The sequence below is a fragment of the Labrus bergylta genome, chromosome 22 (genome assembly GCF_963930695.1).
Source record: "Labrus bergylta chromosome 22, fLabBer1.1, whole genome shotgun sequence".
NCBI classification, from domain to species: Eukaryota; Metazoa; Chordata; class Actinopteri; order Labriformes; family Labridae; genus Labrus; species Labrus bergylta.
In genome coordinates this window covers 3,174,976-3,196,357 of record NC_089216.1, presented here as the reverse complement: position 1 = coordinate 3,196,357, position 21,382 = coordinate 3,174,976, and the positions used below count along the sequence as shown (strand labels likewise).

At 46.2% G+C, this 21,382-nt stretch overlaps 1 protein-coding gene across 1 annotated transcript; it reads left to right on the top strand.

The window, feature by feature from the left end:
- Positions 1–24: 24 nt before the first annotated feature.
- On the top strand, positions 25–20,599 carry LOC109999061 (insulin receptor substrate 2-B-like). Its single transcript, XM_065950210.1, has 2 exons — positions 25–4,555; positions 13,898–20,599. The coding sequence occupies exons 1-2, from the start codon at positions 355–357 to the stop codon at positions 13,900–13,902; spliced, it is 4,206 nt and encodes a 1,401-aa protein (XP_065806282.1). The 5' UTR covers positions 25–354; the 3' UTR covers positions 13,903–20,599.
- Positions 20,600–21,382: the final 783 nt, after the last annotated feature.

Genomic DNA, 21,382 nt, shown 5'->3' with positions numbered 1-21,382 from the left:
TCTGGCCCTTAGAGATGTTCAGGAGTGCAGGAGGAGGAGAAGGGGAACGGATTGCTAACCGAGCTAGCCGGATCCCTCCCGATTAGAGAAACGCGGCTGAACGTGGTCATGTTGCACACGGTAGGCTTGGATTATCTGCCCCGCTGCTGAACGAGGGGAGGGGGGGGGGGACTCTTTCTTTTTTTAACGGACTAGCTAAACCGGTTCGTGAGGATTTTCAAAATCTGAGCCGAAAGCGAGTGAACGTTAGCTGGCCTAGCCGAACTCGGGAGCTCGTCTCCCAAAAACAAGAATGGGGTCTAGGTCCAGTCGGATTAGCTCGCTAGTGAAGTGACCTTTGATTGTGTTCTTTTGATGGCGAATTTCACGAACTACCAGGAAGGTAAGGCGGCGATGTTGATGGTGGAGACAGCCGCGGCGACCGCAAACGGGGACGGCTCGGTCGGGGAACCCCCTTCCCCGTTAATTAATATCAGCGGCGGTGCAGGAGGAGGAGGAGGAGGAGGAGGAGGAGGCGGCGGCGGCGGCTCTCGGTTCCATCTACCGCCCTCAAACCACCTCCACCATCAACACCTCGGCCACCATCAACCACAACAGCACCACCACTACCAGCTGGCGCCGCAGCAGCAGCATCTTTCCGGGGAAAACATCGCCGAGTCCCCCGGCAGGAAAGCCTCCTCCTCGGTGCTCGGCCAGGTACACGCCGCTGAGGACCCCGCCGCTGCCGCGTCTCCTGCCGCTTGCAGCAGCAGCGGCAGCAGCGGCGGCCATGTATACGCCGCTGTGAATGTCGTCAATACCTCGGACGTTGGGGATGATATTCGCAAATTTGGCTATTTGAGAAAGCAAAAACATGGACACAAGCGGTTTTTCGTGCTCAGGGCGGCCAGTCACCTCGGGCCGAGCCGCCTGGAGTACTACGACAGCGAGAAGAAATTCAGGAACTGTCTGCGCTCTGCTGCTGCGGCCGCCGCCAGCGGTGGAGCGGTCGCCCCTTCTCCTCCGAAAAGGGTTATTTACCTCTCCCAGTGCTTCACGGTGAACAAAAGGGCGGATTCTAAAAACAAACACCTCATTGCCCTTTACACTAAGGACGAGTATTTTGCTATTGTGGCTGAAAACGAGCAGGAGCAAGAGGACTGGTACGTGGCTGTCAGTGAGCTTATGAGTGAGGGTAAAAAAGGGCACTTGGATTCGGATGATTTAGATGATGGATACGGTACTGTAACTCCTGGTACTGTGTTTAAAGAGGTGTGGCAGGTGAATGTGAAACCTAAAGGACTGGGTCAAACGAAAAACCTCACAGGTGTTTACCGACTATGCCTCTCAACGAAAACCCTTCACCTCGTAAAGTTGAACTCTGAAACCCCCTGTGTTAACCTTCAGCTGATGAACATCAGACGCTGTGGACATTCTGAAAGCTTTTTCTTCATCGAGGTGGGTCGCTCCTCCTCTATCGGGCCCGGGGAGATATGGATGCAGGTGGACGATTCTGTCGTGGCCCAAAACATGCACGAGACTATCCTGGAGACGATGAAAGCCCTGAAAGCTTTTGCAGAGTTCAGACCGAGGAGCAAGAGCCAATCATCAGGCTCCAACCCGATGCCGTTCATCACAACGCGGCGCCACCTTGGCAACCTGCCACCGAGCCAGACTGGACTGCAGCGGAGGTCGAGAACGGAGTCGGTCGTTGGCACGCCGCCTTCGAGTAAAAGCTCCGGCGCCAGTGGTTACCGCTTCCGAACATCCAGCGAGGGCGAGGGGACGATGAATCGCCCGTTCCGCTCTGCCACCGGAAGCCTGGTCCACCTCAACTCCACACGGGCTCATCACGGTCGACAGGACGGGGCGGGAAGCGGCGGCGGAGGCAGCGTGGCTACGGGAAATGCCGGTACCAGTACCGGAAGCGGACGCTACGTCAGAGCCATCCCCGGCACGTCATCCACCTACCACGCCCGCTCCGCCTCTCTGCCGGTCTCCCACTTCCCTTCCACCACCAGCCCGGTGAGCGTCTCCTCCAGCAGCGGACACGGCTCGGTCTCCGATACCCTCACGCGCCCCTCGAGCGCCTCGATATGCGGCTCGCCATCGGACGGCGGCTTCAACTCCTCGGACGAGTACGGCTCCAGCCCGGGCGACTTCCGATACTTCCGGGTGAGGAGTAACACGCCGGACTCTCTGGGCAACACCCCGCCAATCAGAGAGGAGAACTGTCTGAATGATTACATGGCGATGGGCTGGAACCGGGAGGTCTTCGGCACTGGCGCCGGCTCTGGAAACAACAGCGGAGCTGACACGCCGCGTGACGAGAGCACGTCGACGACGGAGGATGAGCGCTTGTCTTCGTCATCATCATCACTAAGAAGGAGGACTCACTCCTTTTCCAGGCCTGCAGGCGGAGCAACCGGTGGTTCTGGAGTGGCGGTTTACCAGAAAATGACCCAGACCAACTTCTCCTTAGAAGAGGGGTCGGATATCGTGTTGCCGTTCGGGAGTGGATTGCTCCGCGGCGGGCCCTCTTCCTCCTCGTCCTCCCTCCGCTCCGACTACAGCTCCTGCTCCGAGCACAGCCAGCAGAGCCGCCCCTCCACGCTCTCCAGGACGGAGGCCGGCAGCGAGCGGCCGCCCCTCTCCTCCTCTTCCTCCTCCGCCGCCGCCGCCAAGGAAGACAGCGGCTACATGCCCATGTTGTGCGGCGTGGCGGCGTCCCCGCGAGACACGCCCACCGACTACATGCCTATGCAACCCAGCTCTTACTCCCACTCCCCCCAGTTCCACAGTCCGGCTTTAGGCCCCCGCTCGGCCCACCACCAACCCCAGCTCCAGCCGCAGGCCTCCAGAGACTCCCACGGCTACATGATGATGCTCCCGGGGGGCAGCGGCAGCTCCCCCTCCCCTGGTCACGCCTCCCCCAGCCCTCACAGCAGCTCCAGCATGGCGGGGGCCGGTGGGAGTGAGAGCATAGCGGAGAGACCTGAGAACGGGGAATATATGGACATGTCGTACAGCAGCAGCAGCAGCAGCGGGGGGCGCAAGCTTTCAAACGAAGGGTATTACACATCCGGCACACCTGAGAGCACCCCGAAGTCTTACAGCCCCTACTTCTCCCTCCCTCGCTCCTACAAGGCCCCCACTCGAGAGAGAGACGAGAAAGAGTACGGGGAGTATGTTCCGATGAGTTCTCCTGCCAAACCTGTCTTTTCATCGGTCGCCACAGCTTCTTTTTCCACACCTGAGAGAGGCGGGGGTAGTAGTAGCACCTCCACTCCCTCTCACCCACCCCCACCCTACGGAGCCCACCACACGACTGCAGCAATGGTCGACAGGCGTGTTGTGAGGCCTAACCGCCTCCCTTTGGGCAGGAGAAGCTTCCACGGCCCACTGCGGGTCAGTGAACCCCCCACAGCGTCTGCAGGCACCTCCACCTCTGTCCCCGCAACTGTCAGCTCCTCCGAGGGTCCTTCCAGTCCTGGAGAGTATATCAACATTGAGTTTGGTGATCACTACCCCCTCCAACAGCAGCCCCCTGCCTACCCCCTCTCCGCTGAAGATGAAGTACCTTCCCTTGGGTCCGGCGACCATCGTCGCTCTCCTCCTCAGCCCCAAACTCATCAGGACTACATGAGCGTAGAGGTCGGGGCAGACCAGCAGGACAGCACCGAATGTCTGGGAAAAAACCAGTCCCCTCGACCCAGCCTTGTTGCCCCCTGGAACCCGCCCAGTTACATCAGACCCCTGGCTAGCAATCCTGGGGCACTGGCCTCCCCGGGAGTCCCTGCAGGGGGTCACTGGAGGTCGAAGGGCGACGACTACACGGACATGACGTTCAACCTCAGCAGAGGCGAGAGGACTCAAACGAGCCCCACGGCCATGCTGCAGCACCTCTGCGTCATCGAGGGACGATACGGCCACGCCACTTCCGCCTCTTCCTCGTCCAGTTCCCCTCCTCTTCCTCCGTCGAGCCCCAGCAGGGCGGCAACGCACCAACCGGAACCCAAGGTGGTCCGGGCGGACCCTCAAGGCAGGAGGAGACACAGCTCGGAGACGTTCTCCTCCACTTCCTCTTCTAATTCAACTCCCTCTGGAGGCGGCCCCTCGTCCTCCTCCACCCACCCCTCGCAGGTCAACCCCTCAGCCCCCAATGGATCATCCTACCTGCAGGAGGGACAGGCCTCCAGGTGGGCCAGCTCAGCGTCTTTTGACAGTGTTTGGGTATCGGTGGAGGGTCTAGGTGACTCCCCAGCCCACCATGCTCCAACAAGAGCTGTGGAGATGGGTTCAGCCTCCGGGACCTCAGCATCCTCCTCCTCCTCGGGGGCTGGAGGGGCTCGAATGTGCAGGAACATGTCTGTGGGCTACCAGAACGGCCTGAACTACATTGCCTTGGAGCTGAGGGAGGATGGAAGTAACGCGGGAGCCGGAAGCAGCAACGGGAGCTCATCAGCAGCAGCAGCAGCAGCAGTGGCGGCGGCGGGGACGGTGCCTCTGCCGGAGAACGGAGCCTACGCCAGTATAGACTTCACCAAATCTGACGGCGTCACTACAACAACAAAAGGTGAGTAAATACATGAATTTTTGTGTATCATCAGGTTAGGAAGTTTTGTTTGTTTTCTGTTTTTTTGGATTTGACAGGGAAAATCTTCCTTTTGTTTCCAGCCCTCTGTATAGGGGAAAAACAGACTTTCTTACTTTGTGTGCACGTTTGGAAAAAAAAAAAAAAGCTTTCATGTGTGAGTGAAAGAGAATCGGTGTTACAGATATTTTTTTTCCTCACTGAAATCCAAAATAACCCCGGAGTGCTGCGTGCTATTTTTAGTCGCATTATATCAATTTGCAAGCTCCTCTAGTGAATCTATTTTGGATCAGGCCTCTGTGATCTTGACAAGGCTGCTGCGTTCAGGCGCTCCGAGCGAAAGCAGCCAGCCGTCGTCTTTAAAGGCATCTGTCCAGGGAGCTGAAGTCTAGTCTATAACGGAGCTTGCTTCAGGAAGTGGCACCAATATGCGGTTCATCCTGAGGCCTGCATGCTGGTGTGTGTTTTTGTCCGCGTAGACAATTAGCTCGCTGAATGAACCGAGGTTTATCTGAGGTCAAGTGTGGACTGAGTCACCCACCCCAAAAAAAAAAAAAAAAAGGCCCTGACTTCTTGTCTTTGTAGCTGGTGCTGTCTGTCTGTGCCTGTCTGTGCACGTGCCGCTGTTTTCTTTGTGTCAGCATGTGTGTGCAGAGAGTACTAATGTGTGGGTGTGTGTGTGTTCAAACAGGCTTTTGTCTGCTGTGAGGCTGTCACTTGAGACACTTATTATATCTTTGAAATATTATATTTTACATGTACCAAACATGGAGGAGAGCCGAGCCAGCAGCAGCACTTAGTGTGATGGCAAAACAAATCAATGCCATTACAGATTTAGTAACTTTTTCTGCTGCTTTTGAGATTTGTACAGACGTTATTTCAGCTCAATGTTAGGCATTTTGTTTTTATAGAACTGCTACTTCCTGTTATTCGCCATGTTTTAGTAATCCAGTAGATTATCTTCTCAGTCTGTTACACACCTGAAGTATGCAAATCACAGTTTCCCAGAATAACTTTTGTAATTGGTTCAATAACCCCAAACATTCCCTTTCTTTCATGACAAAGAAAAGTAGATTTACGGAGCGAGAACTGAAAAGTGTTTCACATGTTTCCCTAAAACACGACTCAAACAATCAAAATTTATCGTCTTAAAAGTTTTCGAGCTGCAGGGACGCAGATGGCATAGCGGGTTAAGTCGCAGTGCCTATATTTCTTTCTCTGAGCGTGCGGCCAGGGTTCAAGTCCGACCTGTGGCTCCTTTCCCACATGTCATTCCCTGCTCTGGGTTTCCTACTCTATCCACTGTACTGGTCTATCAAATAATGGCAAAAAAAGCCGGAAAATAAGTCTAAAAAATAAAAGCATTGAGCTGCAGGTTCTTAATCAAATATTTTCAGTTTTTTATTCTCACTATTGCAAAGACAAAATTGGATGTTTGAAGATGTTTGAGAAACCCTGATCCACCCTTTCCATCACTTCTTTGATATTTTAAAACAATCATGTAAAAGTTGACAGACTATCAAGCAATTAAATCAAACAGTAGGAGGTCCGTATATTTCAGATTGTAAGCTGCTCACGACTGCTGATAAATGTTGTTTTGAATGAGGACGTTCTTTTCTTCAGTGATGTCAGAATGATTTAAAATTGACTCTGGTACAGCGTGGCGTTAGCTTGGCTCTGGAGCTGTAGTGACACAGGAGTTTTTTCTGCGGATTTAAAGGCACAGCGCTCAGTTCTTCAGGTGTACTGTAGACGTGTGTGTGTGTGAGGAGTTCAGTCCTGAGGTTAGGTCTGCAGCGACTGTCTTTAGACGCCGTGTTCACATCAAGAGGATGAAATAGAGGATGTTTTGACTCTCACTTCCTCCCGTCTTTCACCTCCTCTCCTCCCTGAATCTCTGCTTCTCTCTCTCTCTCTCTCTCTCCCCCTCTCTCTCTCTTTTAGCTTCGTGTGCAGGAGCATGAGTCAGGATTGTCTGCGAGCGGCGACTGACTCATTTGTTTATCTTTGTGCTGAACGCAGATGAAAGTGTGTGTGTGTGTGTGGTGAGGATACAGTGATGTGTGTTGCTAGCACTGGAGATGAACTGGGCGCTTAGACCCATCCCATTAAGTGTTCGTCTGTCTGTTTTGTGTGTGTGTGTTTTGTGTTGGATCATGGAGGCAGGTGTAAGGCAGCTCTCAGATGTTAAAAGAGGCTAAATAAGCTAAAGTATGACAGCAAGCTCGGTCTTTAGTCCGTCTGTGTTGGTGTGTTTACAGTTAATGCTCTGCAGCTAGGCAGGTAGATGTGTGCGCGTGTGTGTGTGTGTGTGTGTGTGTGCGCAAGCTGAGTCATGGCAGGCAGCCCTTTGATGTGGCGCTGTAATTGCGGCGGCGGCGGCGTGTCAAGGCACACAGCGGGGCCGGGAGGAAATGCATCATCATCACTCAGGAATGCTCCTTCCTCTCAGCTGCGGTGTTAAGCTGATACAGAAACACCTGGATCCCTGACCCACAGGATCGTGAGGAGGGAGGGAGGGTGGGGGGGCGGTCTGTCCAGATGTTAAAGAAACTTTTCTATTAAATAAAACATGAATCAGATGTTCTCATCATATCAGGCCAGGTTCAGATACAGACAGACATCCTACATTTTTCAGTATGATGATACTGATACAAATAAGGGTCCGACCGAGATGTGATGTTTGGGGCCGATACCATTATCAACATCGAGGAATGAAAACCTGATCCACAGCATCCAGAGCTGAGGCTGAATCTCACATGAGACGCTGGAGGATTTATAATAACAGTAGTTAAGGTGGATGGCGCATGTATTTAAAGCGGCCATCTTTACTATAAAGTGCTGCGGGAATCACTGACTTCATCCGACCCTATTAAAAACCTTTTATAGTTTGTAACTGTTTTCGTTCTTAGGCTTCATGGGGTAAAGGAAATAATTGATACCTCCTCAATGTTTTGGTCATTAGGCGTTATGGATTAAAGGGTGTGGACGGGGGGATTATGGGTAAGAGCCCACCCTGAGTGTCGTGTGGTCAGGTGGATCTAACGTGTCAAAGAGGTTAACGTGGGGTCAGGAGAGGAAGTCTTGGGTCTTACACGGCTCGGAGACACGTTTTTTTTAGATGGAAGTGACAGCGGTGGGAACCTGCCCCCCCCCCCCCGTGTCCCACATTGGGACATTGTGGGGGGGGGGGTTAGGGTTAGGCAGAGTGTGAGAGAAGATGGTACGAGGCTGCCCTTTCCTCCCTCGTTCCCACCTCCACGGTTCTATATTTACAGCTCTATTTCCAGACTGACATGAATTTATGGTCGTAACAGGACCCCCCCCTTCCCCCCCTTTTTCGGCATACAGACCCTCTCTCTTAAATAGACAGATACATGTATATACCCATTACCCACAGATGTTAGAATTATTAACCATCGTGCATGCACACATAGCAGTTTCCCCTTGAAGCAGCTGTTCACACTGTCACAGGAGATGTATTTGCAGCTCTCTAAAAGCCCACAGAAGTTTCACATTTTGCACGTTTTTTTGTCTAATTAGTGAATAAATACTGCCGCCTGCCTTCACGAGCGCCTTGATTCAAAGCGCTGACATGCTAAGGGGGCTTTAAGCATTGGGTGGCCCACCCTGACAAGCATGGGAATCAATAAAGCTGCCAGTGTTGGTGTCCGTCAAGCTAAACGGGGGAATTGATCCCTCAACCTGTCGGACGGGTTCCCATTGGTCGATGGATTCCTGGAGTATAGACACTTTAAAGAGGTGTTTCCCAGAGGATAACATCTCTGCTTGTGTCTTTCATGGGCTTTTTGGTTCTCTAATGTCTTCAAAAGTGTGAAAAAGCTCTATAACATTTCCCTAAACCAGAATAATAATCAGATAATCCAAGGAGTTGTCACTGAATTTTCCTCTGATTGACTTATCGCTGTAGCTCTGGTTTTTCTTGCCTCTTCTACATAAAAAAAGCTAGTGTGAAGCTAGTTACATCAAAGATTAGTTTTTAACAGCTGTAGACATGATCACAGCTTCTCCGAGCTTCTAAAATGTATCATAAAAGTCGAAGAGATACCGGTAATGCTCATAAAATAAAGCTCTGGCAGTGGGAGAGCTGGATGAGTCAAGAGTGCGTTCTCTGAGCGACGTGTTGTGTCTCCTCAGTAATATATGGACCTAAACACTGAGCTATGTGCGCTCACTGTTACCGCAGCTTTTAGTGACTGTAAAGTGTTCATTTCAAAGGGGCTCCTTGTGGGCATTACTCAACCAGGGAGGCTCCTGTTTCCCTCAAACATGCAGGAACTCCCGTTTCTTCTCCATCCTTCATGTTTCCGTCCTCCTCCTCCTCTTCTTCTTCTCCTGATTTACATGTCGTTATGTTAAAGCAGAGATTTACTGCAGCCCCAAGTCCACTTACAGGAATGTGACGTAAGAGAACGTTTAATAAGCTACTTGTGCAAAGGTGTATTTGTCAAAATTAGTGACGTTTGTTTACATTTGAAAAGAGTAGAAGCGGGGTGCCGGATCCTAGTGGTTAGTGCGCACTCCACATGTACGGAGGCCATGGTCCTCCGAGTGGGCATGTCATTCCCCACCCTCTCACTCCACGATTTCTGACTCTATCCACTGTCTTATCTTTAACATTTAGGCACAAACGCCCAAAAATTAACCTTAAAAAAAGAAATGAAAAGAGTAGAAGCTAAAACAGGGGTGGACAAATGTTTGCCGGGGGCTACATTCAAAACATCGAATAGAGCTGCCCCCCCTTCTCCCTAGAGTCAATGTGCACGCCGCAGGTTGCCATGTTATGGACTCTGAAGCTTCAGTGTTTAGCCAGCTCTGCATCAGTCTGTAAAACTTTCTGCGTTCTCATTTTCAAAAGCATCTCCAATGTTGATCCTAGTTTGAGCACATTTCTGCTCATGGAGCAGATTCATGAGAACACTCTAATGAATTGAGGACTTGACAGAGAAAAAAAAAGGTCTGTCTTTCTGCCGACGGGAGGGTAAAAACGAGGGGAAATTGTCCACTGATGAGGCACAGATGGTGTTGTCTTCTCAGGCAGATACAGACGTAGAAAAATAAACCAGATGTAATCAAATTTCCTCCAGGTGTTGCCCACATATCTCGAGAAAGAGGCAGACATGACGGCACAGTGACCTCACTCTTTGATCCTCGACTACTGAATTAAAACAAAAAAAAAGATTCATCTGGAGATATTGCATATGGGCGTTGGTGAGATTTTGCCGATGCAAGATATGAGCAATAGGTTCCCCTTTCTCTCACATTTTTAACATGTAGTAAGATTTAATAAAGCTTTTAGTGCGGGCCAGGCTTTAGACAATTGAAATGACGGGACATTTTTTGATTCCAAAGTCTTGAAAATGGGGGCCAAGATGGCCAAGCAGTTAGCTTGCACCTCCTAGGGGGAGGCTATAGTCCTGTAAGCAGGTGGCCCGGGTTTCGAATCGGACCAGTGGCTCATTCCCCACTCTCTCTCCCAATTTCCTACTCTAACCACCACTGTCCAGTCAATAAGAGAAAATGTTCCTTAAAAAAATGGATGCTTGAAATAATTTTTAAATGTTAACAACGACTGTGATGAAGCCGAATGTCATAGTTTACTAATTCTTGAGTCCTGATCAGGTAAGAGCTTTTGATTCTTAGCATTTTTCATCTACTGGGTCACAGAGAATGGTGGTAAAATAAACCTGCATGTGTGAGATAATAAAGCCCCGTATTGTTCATGTGGATCCATATCTTTGGGAGAGGTCAGTTTCGAGAGCCATATCAAATTCCCGCCCGTTTTTCTGTACTCGGATCTGTACTTAAAAAAAGGCCGGTGCACCCAGCTGTCACGCCAGCCCGTGTCAGGTCAACACGTTACGCTCACTGTTCTCTCTCCCATGATGCCTTTCATCTGTTGTCCCAGCTGGGTGAAAGGGGTTTAGGGCTGGGCGGCGGGTCGGGGAGGGCACACACAGAGAGAGAGAGAGAGAGAGACAGAGAGAGAGAGAGACAGAGAGAGAGAGAGGAACACCAGCTTGTGTTGCAACGCCACAACAAGCTGTTGGCTAATGCAGGTGTTTGGCGAGAAGTGTTTTTATAACCTGATTCTGTGGCGAGTGCGTCTGCATTTGTGTTTTTAATCGAGGTCGGCTCGGGTCAGTCGGTCTGGTGTCCTCAGAGCGTTGTTTTGATCAAAGTTCTGGACTCGAGAGAGAGAGAAAACTCAGAGACCTCAGACGACTCTCTCTCTCTCTCTCTCTCTCCCTCCCTCCCTCTCTCTCTCCGTCGATCCGTCTACCACAAACACAAAAATTCAATTTTAACTACTCTTGGTAGTCAAAGCTGAAGTTATCTTTATGCTTCTGTCCTAGTTTCATGTATCCTCCTCTGAGAAGTTTTAAATTCCAGGACTGTTTGAATATTTACAACAAATGTTTCTTGATTAGTAGTTAGTAGACCTTTCCAATGGAGTCCAATGTTGTGCAGCCTTTTGTTATTCAAGAGTCAAGTAGGGAAATGATAATGGCGTTCAAAAAACCACATTAATCCCCTTTCCTATTCAGCATGCAGTTTAAGGGCCCGTGTCCATCTAGCGCCGAGGGAGAACGTATGCAGGAGCAGACGCCCGCCTGCATCCTTTTTTCAGAGTGCACCGCCCATTTTGTGCGGCTGATCCGAGTGCGTCTACGTAAAAATCTTTCCACTATTAAGGTCACTTTACTACTCTTTTCTAAATATATGATATCCAACCTATGAATCCAACCTGAACCCACATCCTCCTCGCTCCGTGTCTGATCAGAGCAGTGATACCTGGGCCTTCAATATCATTAAGCCTGTCATCCTGACTACGTAGGAGGTCAAACATCGTCCGTTTGATGCTCATAGTGGAGGGGGAAAGACGATCTCAAATAGCAATGGGAGCTGGGGCGCAAGTAGCCTAGCGGTTAGTGCATGCCCTTCATGCCACGGAGGCTTACGTCCTCGAAAGCGGGCTGCCCAGGTTTTGAGTCCGACCTGTGGTTCCTTTCACACATCTTCCCCCACTCTCCCCAGTTTCTAACTCTATCCACTGTCCTATCTCTAAAATAAAGGCCTACAAGCCCCTGTAAAGCATCTGAAACTTGTTGTCTAACTGCAAAGAAAAGAAGAAGAAAGCTTCGGTGCCAGGTGTCGATAAAACAGGATTTCCGCAGCGAGTTTTGAAACCATAGAAAAAATGCAGAGAGTTTTGTGTGAAACTCCTTCAAAGAAATAAACAAAGATAAGGTCAAGTGGAACCTTTGCCAGGTAAACTGGAAAGGGTAGGGTTTCCAATAGTTCCCACTGATGATCTATTAGTATTATTGCTTGAAATGCCCGCCCCTAGTTCCCAGGTTAAAGGTTGTCTGTGTCTTGTTAGCATCCATGTTTGTAGCAGACGAGCGGTGGTTGATGCTCTTTTTTGTTGTATTTGGCAGTCGTTCGGTTGGATCTGTTTGTGTTTGGACCGTGCTGAGTCTGTGTACAGTTACTCCTCTTCTCCTCGTCTTTCTATCGCTCTGTCCGTCCATCCATCCCTCCATCCCCGCGGCCCGACAAACAGAGCAGCGGCATTCCAGCAGTGCCCCCTGTCAAAGCATCTGTATTGTGGCGTGCTGCTCACATTGTTGTGTCGGACAAAGCCGCGCTCTCAGTGGAATAACCCAGCTGGACGGCGGCCATCGGCAGGGTCATTCGGGGCCGCCGGGGCCGCACCACAACAGCCGACCTGACAGCCCGGGGCCCGGACACGATAGCAGGGCAGGAAACAAACTTTATGTGTGTGTTTGTGTCTGCTGGCAGCCAGCTGGATCCAAAGTTCACCCGCCACGCTCACTTATTTACTCGACAAACAGTTGTTTGAGCCAAACTTGGTCAGAAAAGCTTTCAGTGAACACAACTCACCAACTGTTGTGTAAAGGCCTTGACGCTTATAATCTGTCTATGATTGTTGTGTTAAATAACCTCTAAGAAATGTGTTTACAATGTATTTCAGTGTTTGTGGTTGTTTGTTGCTGGATGATTTCGAGCCCTAAAGCTGACCTCCAACCCTGCTTCCATTCTTTGAATTCTTGTCCATCATAAAGTTAGTTTTTGGAAGTTTTTCCACTCTTGAGAAACGTCTCTGAAATGGTGAGAGACCGTCTTCAGCAGATTTGAGTTTAAAGCCAGACAGATTCAGTAAAAACCAGGCAGAACAACTTTTCTTCAAAATGTTCACAAAGAACTAATAATGCATCGCCGGTAGCTTAGTGGTTAGTGTGCATCGCATTTACAGAGTGCATTGTCCTCCAAGGGATGGCCTGGGTTCAAATCCAACCTGTGGCTCCTTTCCTGCATGTCATCCCCCAATCTCTCTCTATTTGGTCTCTGTCTCTGGCTTTGGCTCTGGCTCTGTCCTACCTCTAAATAAAGGCATAAAAAGCCCAAAAAATAAAACATAAAAAAAAAGAAAATAGGGGAAAAAGTGTAAGTGAAGCAGCCACATTCATTATTTGTTAGTGTACAAATACAAGACGAGCCTGTTTTCCCCACTGACTTGATTAGATAAACTAACCTATATTAACTTTTATATGGCTGTGACTCGTGGTTTACTTTATCAAAGACTGATAGAGTACTTGGCTGCGGCCGTAGCTCAGTTGGTAGAGTCAATCATCTCCTAACTGGAAGGTCTGGTGTTCAATACCCAGTTCCTGCAGCTACATGTTCAATGTGTCCTTGGGCAAGACCCTTAACCCCAGTTTGCTTCTGCTGCTTCGTTGATGGTGTATGAATGTGTATGAATGGGATTAGCTAATTCTGATGGTCACTTCACATAGCAGCTTCTGCCATCAGGGTGTGAATGGGTATGTGAAGTAGTCAGAAGACTTGAAAAGCATTGAGTTGTTGATTTTGACCATCTCAAAGTTGAATTTCTTTGTTTGTTTTTGTACACCACGCACATTGGGCATGGCTCCATTGAGTGACAGCTGGGCATTTTGTAGCTGCTTGCCAGAAGACTTAGGGCCCGCCTCAGCTCCAACTCTTTGTCTGTTTCTAGATGGATCGGAAGTTGGTTTTGAAACGGCATTCTGAACATAATGATAGCCGCCATTCGCTTAGCTTTTAAACTCCACTTAAGAAAGCCATGTGTGAAACACATTGACTACATCCATATTTTATGTTGTCTATAATTTTACATGACCAACTCAGTATAAACATCCCACACTGATGCTTTCTCTGAGTGTTTTGTTGATTGTTTTGTGCACTTCAGGCTGATTTTTTTACTTACTTTTCTTTTTTTCTCTTTTCTTCTCCCAGACTGAGTGTCGAGACGGTAGAGGTTCTCCACCCTCCTTCTTCTCCTCCTCCTCATCTCTCCACTCGGGACACTTGACTCTGCCCGTGACCCTTTGGCCCCCCTCTGCAACTGGTGACTTCTGACCTCCTCACCGCTCCCCCCCTGGATGCAGAAAACAACAACAACATCATAACAGATGACAAAAAAACGCTTGCAGTTTTTTTTTTGTTTTTTTTTTGTGTATTTCATTTTTTTTAATTTTGTTTGTGTTTTATATGCATATCTTGTCCAGTTTTTTAAAATAATTTCTCCCTCTCACAATCGATGCTGCCAGTTTGCGCTGCTTTTTCCTCCCTCATGTTAAACAGACTTATTTGACAGAGGGGGGGGAGGGGTCAACAGAACCCTAGATGGTCTTATTTTCAAATGCTTCTCCGTACGGTATTAAAAAGGGAGGCTGGATTACTAAGCAAAGGCATTATGGTACAGACTTGGAAACTTTTATAATGAATTTAATTTAAAACATTATTTCTTTTATTATGATTTTTTTTTACCCCTTGCATAATCCATCCTCTACACGGTACCAAACAGTTATTACATTGTTGACAGAGTTGAATTAGAAATGTTTTTCTGAATGGATTAAACCCTAAAATGGTACAAGCTCGTGGCTGGATCCAATTTAACCCGAGTCGACAAGTGGCATTGCACAAGTACACTGCTTTTCCCCCTCTTCTTGTCTGGATTAGGTACAGTACACCAGACCAGAACCCGTTGGATTACAGTTTCTCTTGGCTACTATTGACAAACAAAGCCAGTTTTGAAATCCATCTGGGGAAAAGAGAGATTTGGTACTTGGCAACAGTCGTAGTGGGTAACCCTAAGGCATTATTATTATTATCCTCATATTCTGTAGCACATGTCATTTATTTTTTGCAATAGGTACAAATATTCTGGTACATGTCTGTCTGATGGTACTCTCAAGGCAAAGGGAAGAAAGCCGGCCACTAATCGAATGCTGGAAAGTTTATTTGTCTTTGGTGCGACTCTTATTCAAGCAACTTCGTCAAACTGATATGCTTGAAAGAATAGTTTGAGATTTTTGGAAATACCACAGTCTGTTATCTTTCTGAGAGTTAGACGAGAAGATTGATACCACACATGTATGTCTGCATTATTTAAAGCTACAGCTAGTAGATGTTAGCTATTAGCTTAGCATACCTTAGCATAAAGACTGAAAGCAAGGGGAAAGAGCTGGCAAATCCCACATCCCTTTGTAAATTGATATTCACATACTTTGTTTTTTGTACAGGCTAAACAATTTGCCATGTAAGATATTAATATATGAGTTTAACAATTGCTGATGCCGAATTTTGTTGCACTCAGAAATCTTAGCTGACCCAACTGCTAGATGTGGCTACAATTACAATTTTATTATTTAAAAGTAGTAATAATCTTCTCATCTCCTCATTTTGGAAATACACTATTCGGTTATCTTGCTGAGAGTGAGACAAGAAGATTGATACCATATATGTGTCTGCAATATTTGGCACTACAGCAAGTTGTGGTTAAGCTTAGCTTAGCTTTACATAGCTTAGCATAAGACTTGATGCACAGGGGAAACAGCTCGCATGCCTCTGTCAAAAGTATACAAAACATCATCTCTAAAACTCTCTCATTATAGAAGTTATATTTTAGTTTTTTAAATGCATTTAAAACCCTAAATAAAAAAAAGTGTATTTACTTTTTTGGAGGGATTATGTGCTGAATAAGTCCTAAAATAAATATTGTCCCACATGACTTTTTAATTGATGGTGGTACACTTTTTTTGGGCATTTTGGTAAATGTTGTTACCTTAAGAATTAGAGTAGCTAAAAAAAGCTAAAACCAGTTGCTAGCTGTAGCTACAAACAAAATGTTATCATACAATATTGGTGAACATCTTCTCATCTTACAGAAAGAGCAAACATGCATTTTTCCAAAAGTGTTGAGCTGTTCTTTTCAAAACAAAACAGCTTGTAGAGGGTTTTTTTTTAAAAAACTCAGCTGCTAACCCCGATGAATAAAAAGTTGGTTGACCACTCTGCTGCATTAACATTTCAGTTTTACCTCATACGGTCTGTAGCACAGTTCAGGTTAGCAGGGCTTTCCATACACGATGGCTAGTCTCCTAATTACAGCCGGCTGCCTTTTCTCATTGTTGACTCTAATAAATTAGTTCTGACTAACAAGTTGTAAATTGCTTTTCCTGTATGTTTTTCCCCAATATGCCACGCAGACGTTAAACAGAGTTAGGGTGGGGCTACTTTCCATATCTGCCCTCTTTTCCAAATATGGTCACTTCTGGCTAAACCAAAACAGCAACTTCCTAAACATGAACCAGTTGGTGATATAACTAAGGCCAACCCTATTTCTTATCGAGGTTGTCAAATCTTTCGATACCACATGTTTTAAAACGATACAATCTATCTGTAGTTTTTAATAATAGACCTTTCTAATCAAAAGAGAGAAAGCGAGAGAGCACTGCCTTTAGTTGTTCAAACACATTGGCAACGCATCATTACCGAAACATTGCCAATGTGTATGCAATTTAGGTTGGTAATAAAACCAATATATTAACCAAATTTGGTGCCTAGGACTTTAATTGTATCGCATCTAATTTTAAAATTCTGGTATCCGTCGACAACCCTATTTCTTCTACACAGTCTGTGGCATATAAAACAGGTGGGCTGTAGATTAATTCAGGAGCTTTTTTTGCAGGAGTTATTTTATCTCGAGCCTTTTTAGTCCATATAAGGGTTGATCACTATGTACTGTCTCCACTATAATTGTTTGTATTGTATTGTTTTTAACATCTTTCTCTCCAGAGGTGGGCTAATTAGTATTATAGGTAGCACCTGCCCCGAAGGTTGTAATGATCCTTGTTTAATACACTTCAACAGTTGTTAATGTCAGAGTTACAGGCTCATGTCAAACAGGGAGGAAAAGTTGGCTATTGAAAATTCCAAGAGCCCCCAAATCTGGGCTTTTGCAGCCCCCTTATTTGGCATCTTTTTCCCCAGTTGTAGACTCCATGTTTATGGAAAGCCCTGGGTTAGTGAGGGAGAGTTGCGCGAGTTACATATGCATGCATAAAGCTGCTAAAGCACAAAGATCAGACATTGCCCCATGGATGCAAACACCAGGCCTATGTGCAAACACATGGAAACTCTGCAACCCAGTTCAGTGGCATGCACACACACACATATGTCACAAAGACACACGTCACAGTCATGCGGCATCGCCCATGCCTGCTCTCATAACGCACACTTTCACACAGAAGTCACACAGCCCTATTTAGACGGTAGAGGGTAACTCCTGCTTTGCCTTCGTTTGGTTCTTTTTGTCAGCGGCTCTTGATGACGTCCGTGATATTTCACATGCACACACACAGACATGTATGCATGCTGGTGTGGTCGTCATTGGCCGCGGGTGACGTAGAGAGGGTTTCCAGTAACCTGAGCTCTAGTCCCAGGTGCACAGTGCTGCTCATACTTGCCCCCGCACCCACACACACACACACACATCTATCACAGTTTAATTCCGAGCTCTCGCGCAGACTGATACGCCCGTATTTAGCGTTTCTACTCGCGCTGCTCTCCCATGACTATAACCCCCACGCAACTGTTTTTCATGGAAAGAAAAGGTGTTAAAACACAAAGACTGACAGCTAACGTAGCCCACGGAAAGCATTGTTTTTTTTGTTCAGAATTCACTCATCTAATGCTATCTTTGCTCGCTCTCTGATTTTTTTTATTTTTTTTATCAACCCACTTTTCTTCTTGGTTTTAATTTTGTTTTTTTTTGGAGGGGGGGGGGCGGTTGAAAGCTTGTCACTCTCACTGTGCTTTTGTGTGGGACTCATCGTTGTCAGCCTCCACCTCGCGCAGCAGGGATGCTAATCTGGGAGGGAGGTGCAGGAGCTGAGGTGTCTTTAAATAACTGTCGCTTTTTCGCAGCGCTCTTAGAAGTAGCGGAGGGATGATATCAGAGTGACTGTGATTGACGGCTTACTTGATGCTCTGAGCTGTACTGATGCAGCAAACTCTGCACATCTGGTGCTTCATGTTCATTGAAAACACTACTACAATCACTGTGACTTAGACGTTGGTATAAACACAAAGGTTAGCTGTTTGGTGCACATGCTAGGGTACATAGAGTACTAGAAACAAACTTTGAAGCTGCAGAAATTACAATTCTTGATAATCAAAAACATTTTGGCGCTAGTTTTGCTCAGTTGGTAGAGAGGGCACCCAATGCAAAGACGTTAACAGTCCACATCGAACTGGTCGCAGGTTCGACTCCCAATCCTGACGCTGTTTGGTGCATGTCATCCCCCCATCTCTCTCTACCTATCTAGCCAAAAAAAAAGATTTTCAAAACCTCCATAGATTGCACAAAAACAATATTTGGAAATCAGCACTCCACCTTTCAATCGAGGCCCTGAAGTTCAGAAAGACATTTCCATCTTGGCGCCATGTTATCACCTTCTTTGCACAATTTATATTTTTGTGCATACAAAATATAGAAATATTTTTTTAAACTCTGTGCAAACATCTCGTCTTTCAACTCAAAATGCTTTCAGAGGTTAGATTGAATTCTTGTTTAGTGATTTCCTTCTGCTGAATCTCGATGGATTTGAATGGGATTCTTGTGATGTTAAAGTTGTAGCATGTGCATCAAACAAAGACTTGTCTGCTCAAAAAACAAACAAACTGCGAGCTACAAATTTGATATTTTGTAGAGTAGTCAGCTGTTGCTTCGCTTGAGTTACCCGAGAGCTGAAGTTCACAGCATCAAATAAAACCAGTGTCCATTATTTCATGATTTAAAGACTGACCAATCACCAACGCTTAGTCGTAATCACCCAAACTTTCAATAATCTTTTACCTCGGACAAAATCACCTCATTGATGCTTTCATGCTCCCCCTCCCCCACTTCCCTTTTAAAAAAAACAAAATATTACAGTCACGACAAAGCCACAAAACCCAGAAACGCCACCATTAAAGAAAGTTATCTTCCTGTTAATGAGGCTCATAATGGGGAGGTTAAAGCCAACAGGAGTTTTTTGAACAGTGGGGAACCCCCCTTTTTTTACCCCCTTATCGCCCTCTGGAGGGTTGAGATAATTAAGCATTAGGTGTAAAACGTTCCCCCTAAGCAGGCCGATGTTGTAAATGGTCTCATTTCAAAGCTTGAATCCTTGAAAATGCTGTTTAGAAATCTAAACTCTGTGATTTGTCTTAAATGTACATGATGAACAATTTGAGGTATTTGTCTTTCTTCCCGTTTGGCGAACAAAGAATTGAATATAAGATTATTTTTGGCTGCAGCTGCCTGACAAACGAGACATTTCTTTTTTTCATTTCTTTGGAAATAGTTTTTGTGTTATTTCATGCTACGGCAAAGTGTTGCTTTTGAGTTGTTTTTTTGTTTTTTTTTAAGGCTATGGCAAAAAAAAAAAAAATGTTAAGAGCTAGATTTTGGGGAATTGACAAAAGAGTCCCCCTTAATTTATTTGAAGCATTGTTGAAAAATGGAAATATGTCGTTCATGTGTGATTGCCTTTCACGTTGACTTTTACCACCCGCCCCTCCCCCGCCCAATGTTTGAATCCCTTGTTATGACTGAATGAATTTTACACAGAATCTGTGTTCGTTTTGGCAACGATTCAACCTCAAATCTGTCCTCAATGTTTTGATTTTTTTTCTTGTTGGGGTGGAGAGATGAGAAAGAAATGAGACCTACGTAATTTATATATATATATCTATAAATATAAATATATATAATCCTCGCAGAGAAGACTTAGGGTACTGCATCATTATGCAAACTTGTGTTTCCCTTTTCCTCTTTATCTTTCGGTTTCTTTTGTATTCTAGTTTACAGAGGGAAAAGAATCATCTTATTTTTGGTTGTTTGTTATATCGGGGCGACCTCGTGTCTCTGAAAAACGAAGCGACACAGTGGTAGTATTTTTTTTAAGAGTACATAGGCATTTTGCAGTTATTTGTATAAAGAAATGGGTTACAACCTCTGCCTAATGTTTATTTTTTGTAACTATATTACAGTTTATTTGCTGCTGTGTAGTAACAGTTGGAAATGCTGTCGATGGCATAACGACGACAATGACGACGATGTTCGTTGCCCTGCTATCAGACGCAGGACCTCCCCTCCCCCACCCCACCCCCCTGCTAATTTTTTCCCCAAAAGTTTGGAGGATTTCAGTGGGAAAAAGCAAATCCCACTCTACCCTGCTACCTGTGTTTTTAGTTTCCGAGTTGAATGCTGTTGTTTATTAGCTTTACAGGAAAGAAAAAAATACTGTGGAGGTGTGTATCCTTCGTATGTGCGTATGTCCTATATAGGAAAACGAGGAAAACAGAATTAAAAAAAACAAACGAACGAGAAAACCGTGGTGGAAATGGAAATCCCCCCTCCTGTAAATAACAAAAACTCAAGTTGTCGCTTTTTTCATGTTATGATGGGCGCCTCGACAGGTGCCCCCCCCCCCCCCCCTTTCTATTTTTGTTTCATTTCCTTCTATTTCTTTCTCTCTCTTTTTCCTCGTAGAGGGGAAAGGGGTAGGAGGGGTACTCAGAGGCGATTTGAGCATCGGCATAGTGTTTATATTTATCAAAACTTTTTTGCTTTCGATAGAGCTATTGCAATAAAAATGTGTTCATGTAGCCGCTGTCGTCTCAGCTTGGTCTTTTTCCTGTGTCCGTGTGACTTGTCGTTGAAATCTCGTAATCAACATCAGTCGGAGTTTAGACGTCATTGATGACAAAACAAAATCAGTCATGCACGTAAAAGTGTTAATCTTTGTTGTGTTTGCTCAAACTGTCGACGGTGTGTACACAAATGTGGGACAAAGACACTTCGCACAAGCACCTGCAAACAAAAATGTACTTTTTTCATTGAAAAATGTGGAAAAGGTTCACTCACAGGACCATGTGTTTTCTCTACACGTTGAGAAATTACCCAGATAAGTCTTAACCTGATAAAATCCTTTCTCAACACTGCTAATTAAGTCAAAAAAAGAAGTGTTCACACAACGGTGACGTCAGTACAGTTAGTCCAAGTATTGGTGAGCCGCCGTTACGTTTCCTTTGGACATTTGTCGTCCTGAAAAGATAAATGACATTATCAACCTTCTGACCTTCTTTTTGTCCGTGTTACAAAAATAAGGCAACATTTCAGGCGTCCTTTATGTAACATTTGTATTGTCTTGTTCAACTTTTCAACTTTTAGGAAACTATTTATGTGACTTGTTAACCTCAAAGCCTGGAAGCTAAAGCCAACATCACGCCCCAAAATGTCTAGCCATTCAAAGGTCAAGGTTTCTTTATTCGTAACTAGACAGGTACATTTGTTGTGCAGGCTAGTGACTAGCAAAGCACAAAGTCTGAAATGGAAGCTTAAGCTAACATCACGCCGATTAGCAGAGCCATCATCCATAAAAGGCCCCT